Source organism: Patella vulgata, chromosome 7 (genome assembly GCF_932274485.2).
Source record: "Patella vulgata chromosome 7, xgPatVulg1.2, whole genome shotgun sequence".
In the NCBI taxonomy this organism is placed as follows: Eukaryota; Metazoa; Mollusca; class Gastropoda; family Patellidae; genus Patella; species Patella vulgata.
The window spans coordinates 52585389-52607541 of NC_065885.2; the positions used below are offsets into that span (position 1 = coordinate 52585389).

General features: G+C 33.8%; 1 protein-coding gene across 2 annotated transcripts in view; it reads left to right on the forward strand.

Annotated features, from left to right (window-relative positions):
- The window catches only part of LOC126828767 (nucleolar complex protein 2 homolog), a 113950-nt gene that overhangs the window by 87011 nt on the left and 4786 nt on the right, over positions 1-22153 (forward strand). Inside the window, exons 1-3 of one of the 2 annotated variants that reach the window (XM_050558741.2) lie at positions 122-292; positions 19597-19710; positions 21480-21581. In XM_050558741.2, coding sequence (XP_050414698.1) covers positions 239-292; positions 19597-19710; positions 21480-21581 — 270 coding nt within the window. In that variant the 5' untranslated portion in view covers positions 122-238. Of the gene's footprint in view, positions 1-121; positions 293-19596; positions 19711-21479; positions 21582-22153 lie in introns of those variants that run through there. The other variant, XM_056102110.1, reaches the window with a different exon arrangement.

Consider the following 22153-nt stretch of genomic DNA (forward strand, 5'->3'; position numbering starts at 1 on the left):
GATAAAAACAGAACATGAGAAATCAGAAGAAAAAAATGTAAATAAAAGCGGGCAAGAAGCCAAGTCACATGATGTTGTGCATGTATTTATAGTAGTTGATGGTTTTGAGTATAAGAAGAATGTGATTCACGAGGATATGGAGTTACATCATCACATACACAATACACAGATAGCCGTCAGTTCTTACATAATTTATATCTTCCCTATAGGAGTTCAATTATAAAACCACCCTGTAGGAATGATTACATTATATGTCAAGAAAGACAAGTTGACCCTCACAACAGTTCATCAGGTGAAAGATTATTTGATTCCATCCTATTGATATGTTATTAATTTTGCATTTACATTTACTTGTCAAGAACAACTATTTATATATCAGTATTATATAATTGTCAGAGATTTAATAAAAGCTATTTTATTTTCCTTGCATTTCCTTACATTTAGAAACAGAATTAGCAGAAATTTCCACTGCTAAGGAAAAATGCTTTATTTCACACACTACCACCCAAAAAAGTAACCATGTGTTGCTTCATTTCACACTCTACCACACAAAAAAGTAACCATGTGTTGGTCTCAAGGGTAGACATGCTTTTGCCACAGACATAAATACTGTGGTTAAGTGTGTAAAACGCTGGCTCAATAGCCTGGAGGTCACATGATCGATCCCTGCATTGGCCGAGAAAGTTCATCAGGATTTTCCGGTGTGGTTTCCCCCTTGTCAGTGGTGCAGGACAGAGGGCCTGACAAGGACAGCTGTTTAGTCATTTGGATGGGTAAAAAAAACGAGGACCCATGTATACATTGGCATGCATGTAAAAAATCATTTTGGTTGTGCATGGTTTTGAATATCTATATCCTTCTGTAACTATTAAAGTACTTAAATTATCAAATTTTGACCAGGTAGAAAGAATTGATATCGGGGTTGGATCCCGGTCGAGAAAGTTCCCCCAGTTTTTCAAGCTGGATTTACCCTTATCAGTGGTGCAGGAGGATGGATCTGGCAAGGTAGTGGCTATTCATTCGGATGAGACAAAAAAGTACAATCCTATGTTATACATTGGGATTCATGTAAAAGAACCCTTGACAGTTGAAAATTGAAATAAAAGTAGGCTCTTGTCTGGCATATGCCTTTCTTTATTTGCTCGGTTGGAGAAGAAATATAAGATGTTATACCACATTTCATTTCATGATAGGTGTATAAAAGGTGGGGGAGTCACGGTGGCTCAGTGAGTAAGATGTTGGCTTGCTAACCTTGAGGTAACTTGTTCGATCCCTGCATTGGTCGAGAGTGTTCGTCAGGATTCCACGTTGTCTGTGTTGCAGGACAGAGGGTCTATATTTGAAATTTGATATAAGAGTAGACCATAGGTATGCTGTCTGGGCAAAATTTCCCTCATAGCACACTGTATGGCATATGCCCATCTTCATTAGCCCAGTCGGAGCAGAACAGTAGGCCGTGAACCCCATTTCAATTCATTGGGTATTAAAGGTGGCCAAGGTCTGTATTTGTTGACAGTCCAACAGCCTGTCAATATTATCTTTCATAAAAACATTAGTTGGGGGTCATTCACAGGATGTTTGTCTCTGTAACATCTGGCTTATTGAATTCCCCAGAAGACTTTAATTCATACTTGGAATGCAACTTTTATATACAGTTACTTGTAGTAGCGAATGAAGTTTTCTTTTCTTGAGACTATTCTAGAATTATTAAATTTAACTTCTAAGAAATAAAGATTTCTCCTAAAGAAGATTTGGTTCACATATTCAGGTAGACTCATGACTGTAGTTTGAGATTATAGAAAAGCATAATTAATACTTATCTTTTTATTAAAAAGTAATCTTTACAAGACATGATTTTTCAGATTAATTCAGAGGTAATCCTATTTGGATTATATATTTATTATATACTAATCCAGATAATCACCAACATGAATCCCATTATAATGCTATTAAAATATCCACTGTGATTCAGATGCTGTGATAAAAATCAAAATTACATGATTAGTCGACATTATGAAGAGAACTGTAATTGTCTTGTATACTCAACGTTTTTTTTAACCGTAATTGATTCCATACACATGCATGGTAATCTTCTTGTCTTGGGATGATGCTCTTTAAGAAAAAAAAACTATGAGGACATGAAACATGGCATGCTTGTTCTTTAGACAATTGCATATTCGAGGATTATCAATGATATGCAAGTCACAGGTTCGATCCCACATGTGACAAGGACTAGGATCACCTGCCTAACCTTCTGGGTCTTTCTCTAAACACTCCTGCATCATCCCAATGTTCCTTGCTCAAGGCCAAACTATTGTAATAACATGTACCATATGTCTCCCCCCCCCCACCCCCCACCTGCAAAAAAAAAAGTAGAAAATCATTGTTTTGTTAGTTATTGGGACATTGTTTAGTAAGGGCCCACTTATTTGTTATGTTGTTGTTCACCATCGATAAAAATGATATGAATATTATTTACCCAGGATTGTATTGATTTAGCTTTCAAATAGGTAAATGACTTATTTGTTGATTCAATATTTTTATTAACCAATTTATTAATAGAATTATTGTATTGTGTATGAAACACATAGGTAAACTGTGATATTACGTGGGTAGATGTAGTTAATATTCACACTGTATATTAAATTCTTTTTTTATACTCCCACATTTTCACAAAATCATGTTTTTGGCTTGTGGACACTCTAGAGGTCACAATTTTGATCAGATTTTGATGAAACTTGAAATGCATGTTTATAACCCAAAGATCCTTTCGATATTGGCATGTATCGGACCGTAACTTCATGGATTATGGCCCCTGATTGTGTTTTGAGCTTGTGGTCCCTATAAAAAAAAACATGTGAATATATCACAGTTATACACTACTGATGATTGAGTTCAAATTTCGTGAAAATCAGACAAAAACTGACAGACATAATGGCCGCCCCTTGTATGCAAATAGTGTAAAAAAATATGGTATATCAAGGTTGTGGACCCTCTAGAGACCACAGTTTTTATCCGATTTGGATAAAACTTTAAATATATGTTTTTATCATAAAGATCTTGGTTCCTCCCTTTGATAATCACATATATCCAAACGTAATGTCCTGGATTATGGCCCCTGATTGGTTGAAAAATCACATTTTTATCTTGTGGATTCTCTGAAGGTTACAATTTTTTTCCAATTTTAAAAACCGTTTAGATATATCACTATTCCACCATAATGAAGGTTGAATTGGAATTTCGGGAAAATCGAAATGAAAATGCCCGACAGAATGGCCGCTCTTTGTAGGGAAATGGTGTATAAGTATGTAATACAAAGGTTATGGAACCTCTAGAGGTCACAATTTTTATCCGATTTTGATGAAACTTAAAACATTCCCAGGTACTTGCGCATTTCAGACCATAACTTTCTAGATTATGGCCCCTGATTGTATAAAAATCGTTTTTGTTTTTAGCTTGTTCTCTATCCATCTCTTGCAAAATGTGAGCATATCCCCTCTGGCAGCTGCTGGGTTTTGGGTTTTTTTGTCATGTATATATTCTCAGTGACATATACAGTTATATATTTATATTGACCTTATATTGACCAAGTTAAGATCACTCGGCACATGATGATCATAAAAAAATCCCATAAAAATGTTCAATTTGCTATTAAATGTTTTTTTATATGTAACCTTGGGATATATTTAAACTCCAGAAATATCTTTTATTCATTGGCATAACCAAAAAGAGGTGCTATGGGGCAAAAGCACTCTCTGCACCTTGCCCCCCTCCAGAAATAATCCTATTTTACGAAAAGTCATTTTATCAGAATAGGTTCAACTAATCAGATATTGTCAGTTTCCAAGAACAACTTACACCTGATGGATAGAAATTAATTAAAGCAAAGCATCTTAAAGAATATCCCTTTTATTATAAATCTGGTTAAATCTATTGTGTTAAATTTTACAATGAATTAACGAGTAGGCCACTTTACACGCAGACATTAACATGCGACGAGAGCATGATCAGCACAGACTTTACATCATAAACAACATATGTTGCATTTTCATTTGATTTTTTCAACCTTATGGTGTACATGATCAATAATTAATATAGGAATATTGTGTTTTTGTAATATTATATTTATTGATGTTTTATCCCCAGTTGAAAATAAAACTCCTACTCAAATTCCAATCTAATAGCATTGACATTTCACTGCTGTGACGACTAATAATCATTCCCAGCATCTCTTAACTGTAATTATTCGGAAGATAGATGACCATATATAGAAATGTCATGTGTAGCTCCAACTTGTCTGGGTCAAACATGTAGACCATGAAGTCTGAGAACAGAATATATATAAAACATTTGTTGAATTTCAACATTTACATCTAGTCATAACAATGAAATTTATCATTTCATATGATGAGAAACATGGATAGGCCCTTTCAGAACAACATAGTTAAGCTAGCTTACAAGACTGGTTCCCATTTGTCACTGACAACGGGAAGTATGTCTGGTTGTTTGGATGAGACAAAAAACAGATCTGTGTACAGATTTGCAGTGCCGATAAAACAATTGTAATTTGAAGAAGAGTAATAGTTTTAAACTCTGCTCTTAGGGCAAAATTCTCCCTTCTTGTTTTTTATACAGCATTCCTAACCGTAAAAAAAAAATTCATCATGTTAGTTTCAATATGACGCATGTATTGTGTTGACAAGATCTAAAACCTCCATTCCATTCCAAATTATGAATATAATGCGGGGTTTAAGTTATTTCTGTTATTCCATTAACTGCTCATCATCTTCCAAAACAAGAATAGAAAATCATACAAAATAAAATCAGTCATTAGTTCTAAAGCATTTGTTTTTCAATCCATTAGAACCAACAACTGTGTTCAAGATTTTATTTAGATCTCTCTTCATTTCAAGCCTAAATTTCACGTTGATGGCATGTAAATGAGAGCCTTCAATCCCCTCACCAATAATTTGCAAAGTGTTCCTTAGTTTAATAGTTTTTCCAACAAGCTCAATAAAATGGCAGTGGGCTTATTGCATATTTTTGTAAATACCAAATGGAATCAAACTGGTATTGAACTGATATTCCTATTAGAGAATCATCTTTTACTGTATTGTTGATTGCAATTGCCTAAGATGGTGCATCAGGACTTTAAGAGATTGGATCAAATAATGTAAATCGAGAACTGTGTGTATATCGTGATACTGATTGAGTATTATTATCTAGTGAATAGGTAAAATATTTACAATCATCTATTGTATATCTTAAAAATATGTGTATCCGGATGACTGATCTGATTGCTTTCATCGGAAGAATGAAACACATTTCTTTACTGAAAAGACTTTTATATCAGTTATTTTTAGTTTTCTTTGTGAAATGTCACCAAATAAACTGGTCCAGCCTGTATGCATTCAGCAAATAGTTTGAAGAAGTGAAAATGATTGCTGCTAGGTCTCCAGTCAGTTTTATGAATGAAAAAGCTGCCACACCTAAAAGTACATTAGCCAGTTTAGGTCTCAATGGGCTAAATAACTAGTAAGGTCATAAGTGAGAGGTGATACATCCTCAATTTATAGGTCAAATACTTGATGTGGGAGTAAAGTTGGGGTGGGATGGATTCTGTAATTGTCATTCAAATAGTTGTGTTGAAGTTGTATCTTTTTACTGAAATGATACTAGATGCCATTACCCCTCATCCTGTATTTGTATTCCATTTTATAAACCCACATACTTGCTTGTAAATGTAGCAGAGTACCGGTATATATTTCATATGATCTTATATTGCTTAATACTCTGGAGATTTAAGATGTGTTCAAATTTAACTCTAATTTTTCAACTATTCATGACAATAATTCTTGTGAACTCACTTTATTCAGTAGACTTTCCGTCTACATTCGATGTCCGAGCAAAATTGCCCTCATGGCACAATGTATGGTGTATACCCATCTTCATTAGCTCAGTTGGTACAGAAAAGTAGGATGATAAACCTCATTTCATTTCAATTCATTTCCTTTTAAATTTATTAAGATAGTTGATTTTAATATCAGAAGTTCTAATGTTCCAAACTAGTCCTTGTTTTACTGCTGCCATTTCGAAAAATTTAAAGTGGGGTTATCTGCCCTGGTAGACGATTGTAATGATATATTGTGACTAACACCTCATTAAAATACCTCATTGAAATTCCTTTGATTATCTTCGAGCATCCCATACAAATTAAATGAAAGATATGAAATCATTTCTACTTTTTTCAAATACCAACATGATTTCCTCAACTTATATCAAAAGAAAACATTGTTCTGTCCAAATGTCATTATTTTACCATTAAAAGGAGGAATGTAGTTTTATCTTGTATGGTAGTAATTATTTTGTCATCAAGTTCTCTTGTTAATGATGATATCAGACTTGATTGCGGTGCCAGTTACAGATTGGAATGCTGGAAATTAATCATGTTTTTGGCTGATAGTATCTTTTTTGTATCTACACTACAAGTATAGATGCGCAAATGCACCGAATGCATTCAATCAAGTTAAAACTAAAATTGGCCGATATTGGAATTGGAACCATGCATTGCCAATACTATCAGGCTGATATTCACAGATTAATCAATATTCTGGCACTGGTTTGAACAGAGGCTGTTGCATACTAAATCTGTATTAGCTTTTTGACCTATTTGCATAAATTGTAGGAGTCATTGAACCCCAGAAAAGTTGAGTGGATGGGTTTTTCATAGACTGATTTTAACACAATATGAAATTGTCAAATTTTGTAATTTGGACAAAATGACTTTTAATTGACCTTGGAATGAAAGATATATAGACAGAGGACAAGTGAAGGAGAAATAAATCAATAAAATTGTCATGTTCTAGCATTTTATATTCAATATGTTGGTCTGTCTTATTAAAATATGACACAGCTTTTGAATTATTAACATGGGTCTATTGATTTTTCAATTGAACTAGTAGAAATTTTAATTAAAATTTGAAATCAGTGAAAGGAAATGAAATGAATGGAATTTTACATCCGACCTCTGAACTTTTCTGCACCAACTGGGCTAATGAAGATGGACCCAAGCCATGCATTGTGCCACAAGTGAAATTTTGTCCTTAAAGCTGCAATATGGACTTTTCTTTTTTCTATTTCCAACTGTTTTGCCAGTGGTATACATGGACTGCACCCTTTTTGTCCAATCTGAACAACTGAAAGGCAAATCCCCCCCCCCCCTGCCCACACGCACACCAGCTAAAAATTACATAATGAGAGGACTTATATATATATATATAATACACCCATACCCCACATAAACAGTCAGAAAGACAAACAAGTGACTAATCCAGCATCAGGTTTCAAATATGTGTTTATTTAAAAGTTGACCTGAAGACGAGAGCCAGGGAACCCCATTTTGGCTTCACTACGATGACACCCCCCCCTCCCCACCATTATGAATTCAGATGGACGTGCACATACCACATAAACATTGTAAGTCATAAAAGTACTACAGGTTTCTCTACACTGTACTTTACCAAATCATTGTACTTTTCTGAGTCGGTCATTGACTGGGGATTAATATAATTATTAAACATATTAATTGAACTATCTGATGAATGGCTTTATGGCTTGTAGCAGGTGTAGAGAGATTAGTAGTGTCAGCATTAATTTAATTGCTTTTAATTCATTTAATTACAAAAGAGAGATAGAGAGAGAAATGGGGTTTAACGTCCACTCGACACAAACTAGGTCATTTCGGGACTAACATATGGTTTAATTTTATTTCAATAATTCGGTTGCGCATAGGGATCTTTAGCAGTGGGAGGAAACCGGAGGACCCGGAGAAAACCCACGAGGTTGGACAGGCGACCCTACTCCTTGTCACGTACAACCGGGGATTCAAAACCATGCCAGTCAACTCAATGACAGACTTTATGATACAGCGCGCACGCTAACCATTCAGCCAACCACCCCCCTCATTTAATTACAGATCAAGCGCTGAATTATGTCAATCCAGTGCTTTTGAAATAGAAGACAGAACTTAAAACTCATTTGGCTTGTACTGATTACCATCGCCCACTATTTTATATTTGATGTATTTGAATGTGTGAGTTCCCAGGTTATTGATATATGTTTCACCTCATAATTGGACAAAAAAAAACAAACGGCACTATCAGCTTCTTTTAGAATTTAATGTCATCAGAATAGATGTCAGTTGTTTAATCAATAGATAAAAATGATAAGACTATAATGGAAACTGTTTCCATAGGTCAGTAGCACATGAAATATAATCTATTTTTGTTCCAGTCTTTGTGAAAGGATTGATTTGAGTCAATAGTCATTATATGTATATTTAGAATTATGTAACCTTAAAATGCAGATGTGACGTCATCTTTTGAAGTTGGCGTACCATTATTTCAAATAACGTACTGGCAATGTGCCAATCATACATTATTTATATCAGATGAAATATTGGATTCGTGTGATCATTTCATTGAAATGCACATATGTGGGATAGTGTCTGTATTTTTAGTTGTTTAAAGATCTTGAGCCTAATATATTGAAACAATACACAAACTAACATCCTCATAAACATATTACTTAATGACTTGCTCTCGACCATTGAACCACACAGAAAAATTTATTTTATTTTAATCATTGTATGTTGAATCAGAAATGGTTGTTAAATTTCCATTTCACTTCGACAAATATAGTTAATTAATGTCTAATTAATAATTTAGAAAACATTTCATCCCTAAAGAAAGACCTGCAATAGGCAGATTTAGCTCTTGCATAATGTATGTTTAATAATTGTGCAATTTTTTTTCATATTAGACAGCTGATTTGTTATGAAGGTTTTGTTATACCCATATGTGCTTAATTACATAATAAGAAGTGTTTAAATTTTGAAATATCTGAGCAGTCAGGGCACTAGACTCTCAATTGACTAGAATGTCCAATATTAAGGATTTTTCCAGCTCAGCCTTCACATGGCAGGGGTGGCACCGGCGAGCTTAACAAGGAAAAATTGCCTAGTCGTTCAATTGAAACAAAAAACTGAGGTCCACCCATTTACAGAAATTTAATAAGAGTAGGCAGAAATGCTTCAGTCTGGGCAAAATTCTCCTACCACTCACCGTACATGTAAGCGGAGAAATAAAAAGGGCAATACGTTTTGTAGACCAGATATGAAAACTTTGCAAATATTGACCGTTCCAGTTACAGTATGGTACGATTTGGATGGATATGGAAACTCAAAGTTAGAAGGATATTATGTCTGTCTGCTGTCGAAAATAGAAATAATGGATATAATGATAACTTTGATCACATCTAAACATGAAAACTATTTTTACAAACAGCTCGGGCGATTTACTGGTATTAATAATTTAATGGCAGGATCTACGTCAGTACGACGCACTTTCACGGGGAGGTCAGTCTGCTCCAGTGAGAAATTGATTTTGGAAGAATGCCGAATGGATCAGAAGAATCTATATATAGGTGTATGTCTGGCTAAATAAAAGTCTATATCATCGTACCTAGTCTCGGTTAAGAGGTAGCGGCTGCCTTCAGGCAACAGCATTTATATAACCTTACTAAAAACATAACCTTGTGTTAAGAACAGAAAGGTTACAATATTGATAGAGATACTATATATGAATAGATACTTTGCATGCTTCAAAGTTTTACTTTATTAAATGTATAAATAAATCCTCAGTAATCTAAAAAATGTAATGAAAATATATGAAAAATCTGTTTCATGGAATAGATATTATTGAAAAAAAAATGAATAAATCTTTTTTGAAATTTTTATAAAATGTATATGAATAAATCCAGTTTTTGTTTAAATTTTAAAAGAGGAATACGAATAAATTGGTCTACATGCTTGAAATTTTAAATTTCTAACAAACAAAAAAAGTTTTGTAGCACATTATTGATAATATACTCTATTCTCTTAATTCACAAAGTTTGTTTACTCTGTGTGTTGTATCATGCTGACTTTAATCATGGAGCTGAAGAGTTATGTGAAATTCCTTTACTATCTATTTAAGTTATTTCTAGCTAAATTCTAGACATACTACAGGAGTCGTTAACCGCAGCCTCAAAAAACATAATATCGTGTTACCAGCACATTGATGATCTTCTATTGTGCAAATAATGAATTCTTGCAGACAGCGCTAGCATATGAAGCATTTGATTTACAAATTTCTTCGGGATATATTTTATGGGACAAGACTAAAAATTAGCTTTTTTTTCACTTTTGAGTAAATTCTGTATCACTACAGGCCGTGGACTGTACAGCGCAGTGGACACTCACTGCACAAGCCCCCGGATCCATTCACTTGATGTGATATGTACGTTTGTTGTTAGTGTGTTTCCTATGATCTATAACCATATGATTTGTGGTCATCAGTTTACCTTGTGATAAAAATTACTCACTTTATTAATTCATGATCATGTGGTTTAATGTTTGACTAATATGTTTTAAAGGAAATCCTTTAATTGAAAGGAGTCCTTTTATCAATTGTCAAAAAGCACAGGAAATTAAATATCTGTCATTAAAATATAAGAATTTGTAGTATAGCTACGAATATTTAAGTCATGAGGGCCTCAGGCAAGGACGGATTGTAAAGGGGAGGACGATGACTTGAGAAATTTCAAGTGCAAAAAATTACACTGGTGTGTCCTGACATGAACTCTTTCTCAGTGACGTCAATACACATTGTACCAAGTGCCTAAAGGCAGGCAGCATAGCACGCGGTTTTGGCTTCACGCTTTACTTGCTGTAGGACTGTACCACTGGGTTAGTAGGTCACACGTCTTCCCCTCATGTCTGGAAGAGGAATCATTAGGTCACAGGTTTTAATGGTCGTAAAATAACATACCATACCAAAGTTAGCTTGATGTTATCTACCATGAAAAGCAACTTTTGTCATGACTCTTTATAGCTGTAGGAAAACATCAATGAAAACATTTTTGTTATAGGCTTTTATGTAAAAGCAATATATTATTAGCTTTTAATCTAAATTATATAAATTTATTTTTTAATATGACTTTTTCATTCAACCATTTATTTCTACATTAAGCAAATTTTGAAATTTTAAAAAGCAGCTAAAGAGCTTTTTTTCTAACATCTAATATGTATAAATTACCTTTTAATGATGACTTTTTCAGTCTGCTATTTATTTCTACATGAAGCCAATTTTAAAATTATAGTCCTAGGTTTTATTTTAAAGCAACATATCTGAAGATTTTTGTCTAAAATTTTAAATTTATAGATTATTCTTAAGACAACTTTTCAGCCAACCATTTATTTCTACATTATGCCAATTTTAAAATTTTGTAAAAAAGACTGCAGAGTTAAACAAAAAAATGTCCATATTGTATAGTTTAAACATATGGTAAAAATGAAACTAGTAGGTGTGTTGCTATATTTGTTTATATAACCAATATAAATCAACAGAAACAGTTGCATATGTCATTTTTGGTGGTACTTTATGATATTTCGAGACCATGTGAATTATATTTAGCTCACAGAATGGCTGCCATTACCTATATAACCGTGAATGAAAAAGTTTTTAATAAAAAAGTGTGTTATGGGTGTTTTGTTTTTAGGTCAGGAGACATAATATACCAACTCCACCCTACACATTGAAATAATAAAAAGTAAATGTTTTATATAACCTAATGTGTATTTGATTATAAATTTTTACTGGGGCAAGGACACCAAACAGTGTCTACTAGGTATATGATGTAAAATATGTCTACTCTTGAAACGACAAAAAATCTATGCATGCCAGAATAATTTGTCGTCATTAATTAGATTTTAATCTTAACGAATGATAACTGAGATGCAGACGTCATTTACTATAAACCAACAATATTTTGGTAGCCATTTAATTTAAGAAATTTTCAGGCGTGGTTCCCCCTTGTCAGTGACGCAGGACGGAGGGCCTGACAAGGACAGCTGTCTAGTCCTTCGGATGAGACGAAAAACCGAGGTCCCGTGTATATATTGGAATGCACGTAAAAGATCCCCTGGCAGTTGGAATTCGATATAAGAGTAGGTGCTAGTGCCGCTGCCCGGGCAAAATTTCCCTCATAGCACACTGTATGGCGTATGCCCGTCTTCATTAGCCCAGTATAGGAGCAGAACAGTAGGACGTTAAACCCCATTTCATTTCATTTAATTTAAGAATTAGAGTTTTTGAACATTGTATTTAAGAAAGAATGGATTTACATAAATTAACAACAATAATGCTAAAAAAAAATGTTTTCCCCAATTTCAATTGAAATATTAAGGACTCAATATTTTATCAATATTTCTAACAGAATTAGGCGATAGAACTATTTTTTTTATATCAGTTAATTTAATGTTTTGAACAATAATACAGAGTTAAGATTAATCGATACCTGTAAAATGCACATGAAAGGAAAAAAAAACCTATAAAGCTATATCAGTCGAATGAATGTTTTGAATTTTATGTTTATAAATGAAACAAAATAAAGAAGCCTACACAATGTTTTCTTTTCTAAATTGGGATCAAAGCAATCATTCATTTTCATTAAAAAGAATTTGAATGGAATGACAGATGTGAAAACTACAAGTCACTGACTGTGTTTACGGTATACATAAACATTTTAAAGCTTTCCATTATTTTCAATGAATTTCATTAACCCACTAAATTATTCTGAATACCTTGACGCAATGATATTTTTAGTTGAGAAAAGACTAGAATAGCTTTATGAAGCAATTTATCAAACTCAATTGTCCTTTAGGGTGGAATTTAATGACAATACATCGTTTGTTTTAGGTAGGTGTGCTTCAACACTTTTACACCTGTATGATGATATTTAGTATTCGTGTAAGTTATAAAAATGTCATTTTTGTAGGCCAGTCAGGTGCTTGTAATATAAAGACAATTTATGAAGAATGAAACTTTCCATAGGAGGGTCTAGACAGTTTGACATCTTTAAACAACAGATAAAATTTATTAGAACCATATTGCCAGGCAACCAAACATATGCCCTCAGCTATTGTGGAGGACAGATAGACAATGTGGGTGTATATATAATGTCAAACTGAAAGATATGGCACATGTAGGCATTTGAATAATACGTGGTATCAGGTGTTCTTATGGATCACAAACAGAGAAGCAAGTTCATATTGGGATTAGTATCTGAAATAAATAAGATATATTGCAGCGCTACCAAATGGAATCGTCCATTTTGTCAGATAAATGAATACTAACCTTGTCATGGATTCATGGGGAATACAAATACTTATTAAAGTCAGTTGGGTTAGGTTACAATTTAAATACGAAGATGATACAACAGTGTACTACGCGATAGGAAACACTAGTCTAAGACATTCTACAGATGCAGATTTAAACGCCGCCCCCCCCCACCCACCGCCCCTTAAATGTTTAGCTGTTTGGCAGTTTCAGTGCAAAACATGCTTAAATTTGAATCAATTTTGGTTACTTCGATGTGTTCTGAAAGAATAACAAGATAACATTTTCACAATACCAATTTAAACTAGGTTCCAGGTACCCCTTATTAACAATACGATTGTGAAAAATGCAAGTAAATTTATTACATTTAGCAGTAACTTTATAGTATATAGGCTACATGTATTAGATAATTTGAATAAATTGGAATCCTAGAAAGCTTAAATCAATATATATATTATTATTATTATTGTAATCAAAGAATAATAAGATTGCGTGGTAAAATTGACTGCTGGCCTGGTGTTTATAATTCTGTGGGTGTGTGGATGTGACAGCTGTCGTCTGTAGGTTGGGCTCAAATCGTGACAATTGTTTACATTTTTTTTTATCAATTAGAAAGGGTGGAATATAAGTTATCAATTATTGTTATCTTTTTAAGAGTATAATTGAATATAGATAGTGTACACATCAAAGCTTTATGTAGCTGATAAGAAAACTGATAATTTTCTTTGTTAATTCTTGAAACAATTCCTAGAAACCAGACAAATGTTATAGAAATTTTCATCAATCAAAAATATCATTTTAAAAATGACAAATTTATTGTTAACAAAAAGTTATCTTTTTTTTTTTTCATTTATGAACATAAATTCAAGTCAACGGTTTGAAATTTAAATTTAAATAAATAAATCTTTCTGCACATATTTAAGTGTAGTAAGTCAATATGTGTTGTGTGCAGACTAATCTTATGCAGTTGAACATTGGACATGACGACCTAGTTTGCTATTCAACAACCAATCAAATGCTTTGTTTACGAAAAATTGTAAACGTCCTTACTGGCATTAAGAAGGTTATTAAATATGTCAGACTGTTTTTGTTGTCTTGTTTAATATACCCGGAAAATATACACTTATATACTTGTCAGGTTTTTTATGAATGCGGGACACAAGTTCTATATTGTGACTTAAATTAATCTAATACAATACAGCCTTCAAGCCTTCAATTTAATACTTTCTTCCATTTTACAACCATATGGCACATGATCTTATATATTTCTTGATGTAATCTTTTTCTAATTTATTGTACTGCTTAGAAAAAATCATTTTTATTGCCCCCTGTTTAAACACAAGACATTTTGGCAAGGAATCTATGACCTTGAGGCAAAAATAGCATCCTAATGACTTCCACCAGTATAACTGAGCCCACTCACTTGTTATTGCATCACCATCTTTGTCTGATGCTATAATTGTATAAATATACACAAATCTCGCCAATAGTTATGTTACACATAGGTGTTTATATATTCTGATCAGGTTATACTTGATCAGTTTTAGCCCTTGACCGAATATTGTTATTCTATTGGGTGTAATCGACTTATCTAGAATTACATAATCGATGCATAATAGCATATTGTTATTATTGTTTTCCACCCCCAGTAAATTAATTGTTATTTAAAAGTAGACTTCTGCGTTTTAGTTCAGCCTATTTTACTTTAACAATTTCCATATTTTTCGCCAAACCTTCACCAGTGTGAATGGCTTATCACTTCCAGACAGCACGACATGATATTGAAAACGCAGGTGTTTTGAGGACAAATTTTTCCAGGGCAATCTGTTGTTGACAATTCTTTAAGGGGGAAACCGTGGCTGATAAACCCAGCAGGCTATATTTAGATTTGGATCTCATGTTTTGTTTACCATCAAACTAACCAAAGTAATTCCTTGTAATATCTCATTTAGGTTAAAGTTGTTTACAATTTTCAATAAGGTCAAACTAGAAGCTGATATAAGTACCAAGGTCAAGGAATGTCCACCTGCTAATTATGATAATTATTACTGTATGTGATAGCGAGATAATTATGGTTACGTACACCAAAGTTAATTAACAAATTTATTGAGGTAACAGGAGCTTATTGAGATGGTGAAAATGGCTATTATATAAAGTATACTGTTTAAATGTAGCTCTAATAAAAAATACATTAATTGTTATCCATAGAACTGTTGTATTTATTTTATATAAAGTGTCTTAACAAATTAGTGTGTTGTGGAAGTAAAGCATTATGGGGCTAGCCTCTAAAGTAGAATGTTCTGGGTTCTAATTCCAGTGGGCTACGAAGAAACATCCACTTTTCATGGGATCACAGGTGACGGGGTATGTGGGTATAGTCGTTTGGATAGCACTAAAAAAATAATTGAGGTTCACACTTGTACGCATTAGCTTGGACATACATAAACCCTGATTTATATATGTGCATACCCAGCTAACAAGATTTAGTTTTCAAAACGTTAGTATTTCATTATTTAACGTTCGTTGAGAATTTTTGTGTCACGTAACCCAGGAAGGTTTTGTTGTCCTATGGTCAACGTTCTTTACAAACGTTACAGGATACATCAATGTTAATGTTTTCAAAACATGAGTTATTTTGTTATTTGACATTAGTTTTGAATTTTTATCTGAGGTAAGCCAGGTATAGATGTAGTTTATATGATGTACAAGTAATCAAATACAATAACAAAAGTAAAATCTTAAGCCAATGAATGACACCTGATCCACCTTCACATCAAGAAAATCATTGATAAGATTCCCACATAACAATTAACTTTTATTGTTCTACAATAATTCATTAATTATGAACACAACACTCAGTATAAAACTACATGTATGTATATTGTATACAACTCTATAACACCAATCATGAGATTATGTGGCTTCTATAAGTGTGCATTATTCGGTAAAGACTGTAGAATTTTAAAGCTACATGGTTGAAAGTTGTGTTTTGAAAAATAAACTATTTTTCTGGCGCACGAATTGACCGATGGGTCAGATCTAGTTTCATTCGTCTTCCATAACCCTCAGTCATGACCGGCATATATGGCCAACATGGAACCCAAAAAGTAGACTCTCTAACACTCACTGGCAATATATGTATTACATGTGCAGGGATAAAGGCATTATGAAACAAGAAGAGTTTCCACTTTCATCTTCAATCAAAGACCTGCTATCATCAAATTAACTATGTTATACTACTGTTATAACATTGCTATCATATGATGACGATTCGTATATTGAGGGATTACTGATTTTGCCTGGGGCAACACAAACTCAACCTACGACACTGCCACCTATAATTTTTCAAAAATAGATAATGCAAAATGAATATATTGAAAATTTCATTCAAATTACTTTATTTTGAGCAAAGTTATCATTAGTTGTAGTCTCGACAAGATGTGTGCATTGATTGTAACCACCTTACTTGACATTTGAGTCTTGGCATCGCTTCCCCATTTTTAAATTAAATCATCAAATGGACAAACTGTTCTAATCTACTTAAAATTGGAGCAATCTGACGGCATCGAGAGTTGATTATGGTCTTGTCATGTTAATAATTGTCTAATTAATAATTTATATAATATTGAAGGCCCAAAGAAAGACCTGCAATAGGCAGATTTAGGTCTTACATAAACCTGTTAAGGGGAAAGTTATGTAAGTATTTGTTCAAATGTCAATGAGTACGTGCAATCCAGAATAATTCTATCACCATTAATCAGGGTTTAAACATATTAGTTGTTTTATTGTATATTATTATAGAAGTTTTAACAGTTTAGTTTATACTCCCGATAATTTTGATTAGCACTCCTTGTTTATCTCACTATAACATGACTTAATATAAACAAACGTTATTTTTAGTAGCCTACCAATTTCAGAATTACAATCTGAGAAGTTTGTAAGATTCAGTAAGCTTATAAATAGCTATAATTAACACTAAAATTAACACACTTATATGGATATATTACTTCTGAATTTTATTAACATGCTACGTTTCAATACACATACAGGTATTTGTATGTGATGCAATATATAGATGAACACTTTGGAAGCCATTTAGCAGATAAAACAATAACAACAATTAATTATCAAGTTCAAAGATGTAATATATATAGAGAGAGAAATGTGGTTTAACGTCCACTCGACACAAACTAGGTCATTTCGGGGGACTAACATGGTTTAATTTTATTTCAATAATTCGCTTGCGCATAGGGGTCTTTAGCAGTGGGAGGAAACCCCCCGATATGTCTTATAAGGATTAGCTATAATATAATATATTATTAAAACTACATGCAAAGACTGGTAGCTGGTAGTGTTGGGGTTTTTTTTTAAATTAATAACAATATTGCTACTTTCAGTAACACTTTGCTCAATTTATATTTTTTTTAATTTTTTCTTATATTATATGAAAAAAAATAAGAGATAAACCGTAATTATTGACTATCTGTATGAAGATAGCGGGGTGGGGGGGAGGAGCACCCCTGAGATAAAATGGAATTTGTTCAAATCTGGATTGATTCTGTTGGCATTTATTTTAATCCAAGCCTGGAGAGTAGACGTAAAGTGCTTTAAGCGAAATACAACAACTGTGTTTTAATATTTTATGACAATGAGGGTTAAGCCCAAAACAAGTAAAGACCTATATAATATGACATGGCCTCCGGTGGCTAAATTATGGTTTTCTAGTGTTTTCTGTCTAGTTTGTATGACACTACTAAACCAAGACCTACTCAAAACACACATTTATTATCAAAACACAAGTCATAATATTAAGGCCATGTAAAATGGGACATACAGTCAAATTACTACCTTAATGAACCCCAAGCAGATTCATGTAGATCATAATATTTTATTTGTACACAACTCACCAGGGCCTAAAATAACGTGCCTTGGAGCACGAATGTGCTTCGAAATTAAAAATCCGTGCTTCGAAAATAAGAAAACCGTGCTCTGAAAGAAATGGCGTAAGGCTCTGAAAAGTGTAAAGTAGCGATGCCTCCTGACCCCTAATAGTGTTTCCTCTTGTGGTGGTCAGATCAGCAGATCAGTTGGCGCCCGATCGACTCCCTCGGATGAGTCGAGTGAGCGCCAGTCGCATCCGCTCACTAGTCAGGTTTTCAGTAGGTTTGGTATCTGATCCGCTGCATCCTTGACCATTATTTCACTTTCACTTTATTTTTGACATAATTTTCGCTAATTTTTGGTATTATTGAAATAAGGATGGGAAACCGGAGCTTCATCCACCGGACACAGAATCCATGCTACAAGAATTTAACCTTATTTTAGGCCTTGCAACCCACAGCTGTATTATTTTTTATTAATGTTTTGTCCTAATCCCTTCTCCATATATATTTTAACACCTGACTATGAAAATTACATTATCATTTAAACATTTATTAAAGCCACTGTTAAATTCTTTGCAATCTATAAAATTGTGAAAGTTAAATCTCTAAAATGAATATCAGTTCAACCATTATTCAGTCCTGTTCAGAATTTACAATTATGATAAATTGAAAAGTTTGAAACATTCTGCATCCTCTGTAGGCAATGTAAAAACAAGCCAGTGCCACCTAATTAATAGTGTTGTGTAAAACTTTTTTGATGGGTCACATTTTAATCAGATTCAATGCAAACTGGGTGTTAGTCGACCACTGAGAGTTTATTTTCTTCAATATATAATCAATTTCATTATATTCTAACATGGATAAAACCATAAAGAATTAGATAATTACTTCGAAAAATGCGATGAGAGACGTTAATAAAAACCTAAGAGACATAGTATCTGCTTGCAAACTGGTCCACAGTCGCAATCTGTCTTATTCAGATCAATCTGTGAAACTGTAATGTGTTGTCGAGCGAGATATCTCCGGCTGAAAAGATGTATAGAACTAAGGCGACTTGCTGAATACTTACACAGCTTATGATCGTTATTCAAGAAATATCAGAGATATATCTAAAAATCGTAAAATAACTTTCAAAAAGTCTTCTTCATGATTTACACTATCTTAAAAAAATATGATCAAACAAGAAAATGTGTAACAGATTGTAATCAAATTAATTGATAGATTCACACAGTACCATACATTAAATTACCAAAATGTTGTTTTACAGTAGAAATGTACAAATATTTTTTCCCCTGAAATATAAATAATAATACCATTTCTGCAGTTTGCATTCTACTGACAGTTGGCTTTAAGTAGTGGTGTCCATGTTGTAAGGGAGGTAACTCTGTTTATACACACTTATATCTCAGAAGAATAGTTTTAGGAAAGAGAGACTATTCAGAATCATTGTATGCCAATAGCATATTATTTCATGAACTTTTTTTTTTTAACTTCAGATATTTGAACAAGTGGATTTTAACAAGAAACACAAGACTCAGAGTTTTAAGCCGCTGAATTTTGCATGTGTATTAAAGCTATCCAAAGCCCAGACAGAAGAGAAGGCATTCAAAGTAAGAAGTTATTTTAGACATTTTTTTTTTCTGACTAATTAGTAAGTAAAGTATCTTTATTACCGGGGGGTTGATCTTAGAACACAGGCCAGAAGACAACTGTGAACTAGGAGTGGAAAAATTGTTTTTTATGTACAATTCTTTGTGTAGAAGTCCTTGATATTATCCGCACTCGAGACAGGGTTGGATTCTGAACATGGTTAGGCCCTAAGCTACCAGAAACCATATGCATTCTGAAGAGTTTGTTTGAGAGGTATGGTAATTCCCTCCACCTTGACCCCCACTTCAGCCATGATTAGATGTAACTTGTCTAGTTTATGCCCAAATTTGGCCCTGACTTTAGACTAAGTGCCAATGCCCTCCAGATTCTACAATGACAACTTCAAGGAATTAGAAATAGAAATGACAGCTTTGACATTGAAATGAATAGCAGTTTCATCACCACATGTCCACCGACATTCAATGTGATGCAATTAGAACAAATTCTATTTCTAGGACATCAGAATTAAAAGCTAAACATTTAGTGAGAGAGAGAATTGGGGGTTTAATGTCCCCTCAACACAGACTAGGTCATTTCAGGACTAACATGTTTTAATTTTATTTCAATAATTCACTTGCATGTAGGGGTCTTTAGCAGAGAGTGGAAACCAGAGGACACAGAGAAAACCCACGAGGTTGGACATGTGACCCTATTCCTTGTCACATACTATCTAGGAATCAAAACCACACCACTTGACTCAATGACAGACCTTATGATGCAACAGCACTCGTTAACCATTCGACCACCCAACCTCCATTAAACCTTTAGTATATGAAATATTTTGGGAAACGGTGTCACAAATCATCACCAATACGACTTACAAAAGATAAGACTAACTTCCCCTACTCACAAGTTTTGGACCACTAGCCTCGAGGAATAGATAAATATGTAATCAGAAAGAGTTGAAATGCTGTTCAAGGACTGATCCAGGGGATGGATGAGGGTCGCACCATAAATTTCAGATCTCCATTTTGAAATCTTGTAGTGACAAAATCGTGAGTGCAGAAAACCATGACAGGTAGCCGGAGTGGCTTCCACTAGAAAATTTGAAAACATGGAACACTGTAGATGACATTTCCAACCATTTCAGTCAATGGAACCACTACATTTAACCTGAGAAGGTGGGGTGGGAGGGATTCGGACCACTCCAACCCCCTCCCACTTTGATCAATGCCTGCTGTTCTTATGCCGTAATTATTAATACCATTGTTGTTTTCTTACTGGTTTAACCAATCTTGGGGATCACGTGGCTAAGTGGCTCGCTAGCCTGCAGGTCGGGTGTTCGATCCCTGCATTGACCGAGAAAGTTCATCCAGATTTTCCGGCATGGTTTCCCCTTGTCAGTGATGCAGGACGCAGGGCCTGACAAGGACAGCTGTCTAGTTGTTTGGATGGGACGAAAAACCAAGGTCCCGTGTACATATTGGTGTGCACGTAAAAGATCCCTTGGCAGTTGGAATTCGATATAAGAGTAGGCTGTAGCGTCGCTGCCCGGGCAAAATTTCCCTCATAGCACACTTTATGGCGTATGCCCATCTTCATTAGCCCAGTTTAGGAGCAGAACAGTAGGACATTAAACCCCATTTCATTTCATTAACCAATCTTGATAAAACATCTAATCTATAAGACGACATGTAGTAGGTTGACTCAACATTTTGTAGAGCATAAGGCATGTACTGGATTCATTTTTTTGTTGTATAAATCTAGGATGTTATTATTATTATTACAGGATGGGTTAATAGATCAGTTGTATGAATTATTGATGGATCATATAAAATGTCACTCCCATTCTATCGGGTTTCCTGAGTTAGTTCTACCAGCTGTTTTACAGGTACACTATGTATTAAATATCTATTAAATTATTAAATGAGTACCTGTTAATCATTTGAAAGAGGGTTGTTTAACCTGAAATATTATGATGAATTTAAATCTGTTTTAGAGGGATTTTTGTATTGACTATTCTTGTTTGATCTCTCCAACTTCAATATTTTTTGATCCAGCACCTACACAGAGATACCGGTCTGTCCAGTCTCAGAGCACTGCTTTTCAAGGGGATTTTGTCGTTTCCCCATTTTCTATTCCCGATATGTTAAATATCTTTTAAAATTAATCTGAAAGCAATTTGAGTATTCAAAAAGAATTGTGAATAATTTAAGATTTAATGATAGGGGTGAGAAACTGTGGAATTCTTTGATAAATGGATACAGTCAAGCTTAGATATCCTAACCACATTGTAAACTCAGTTGCAATTGTCATGGTTAAAACCTACAGGCAATCAGTACTATTAAATTTGAGGCTGGGCAGGGAAACCGGTTCAAGTGCCAAAATTTCTCCATTTTCCCCAATCTGGTTAAAACACAGATCCTATTTCGTTTCGTTTTTATAGTTCAAAATTTTGTTTTA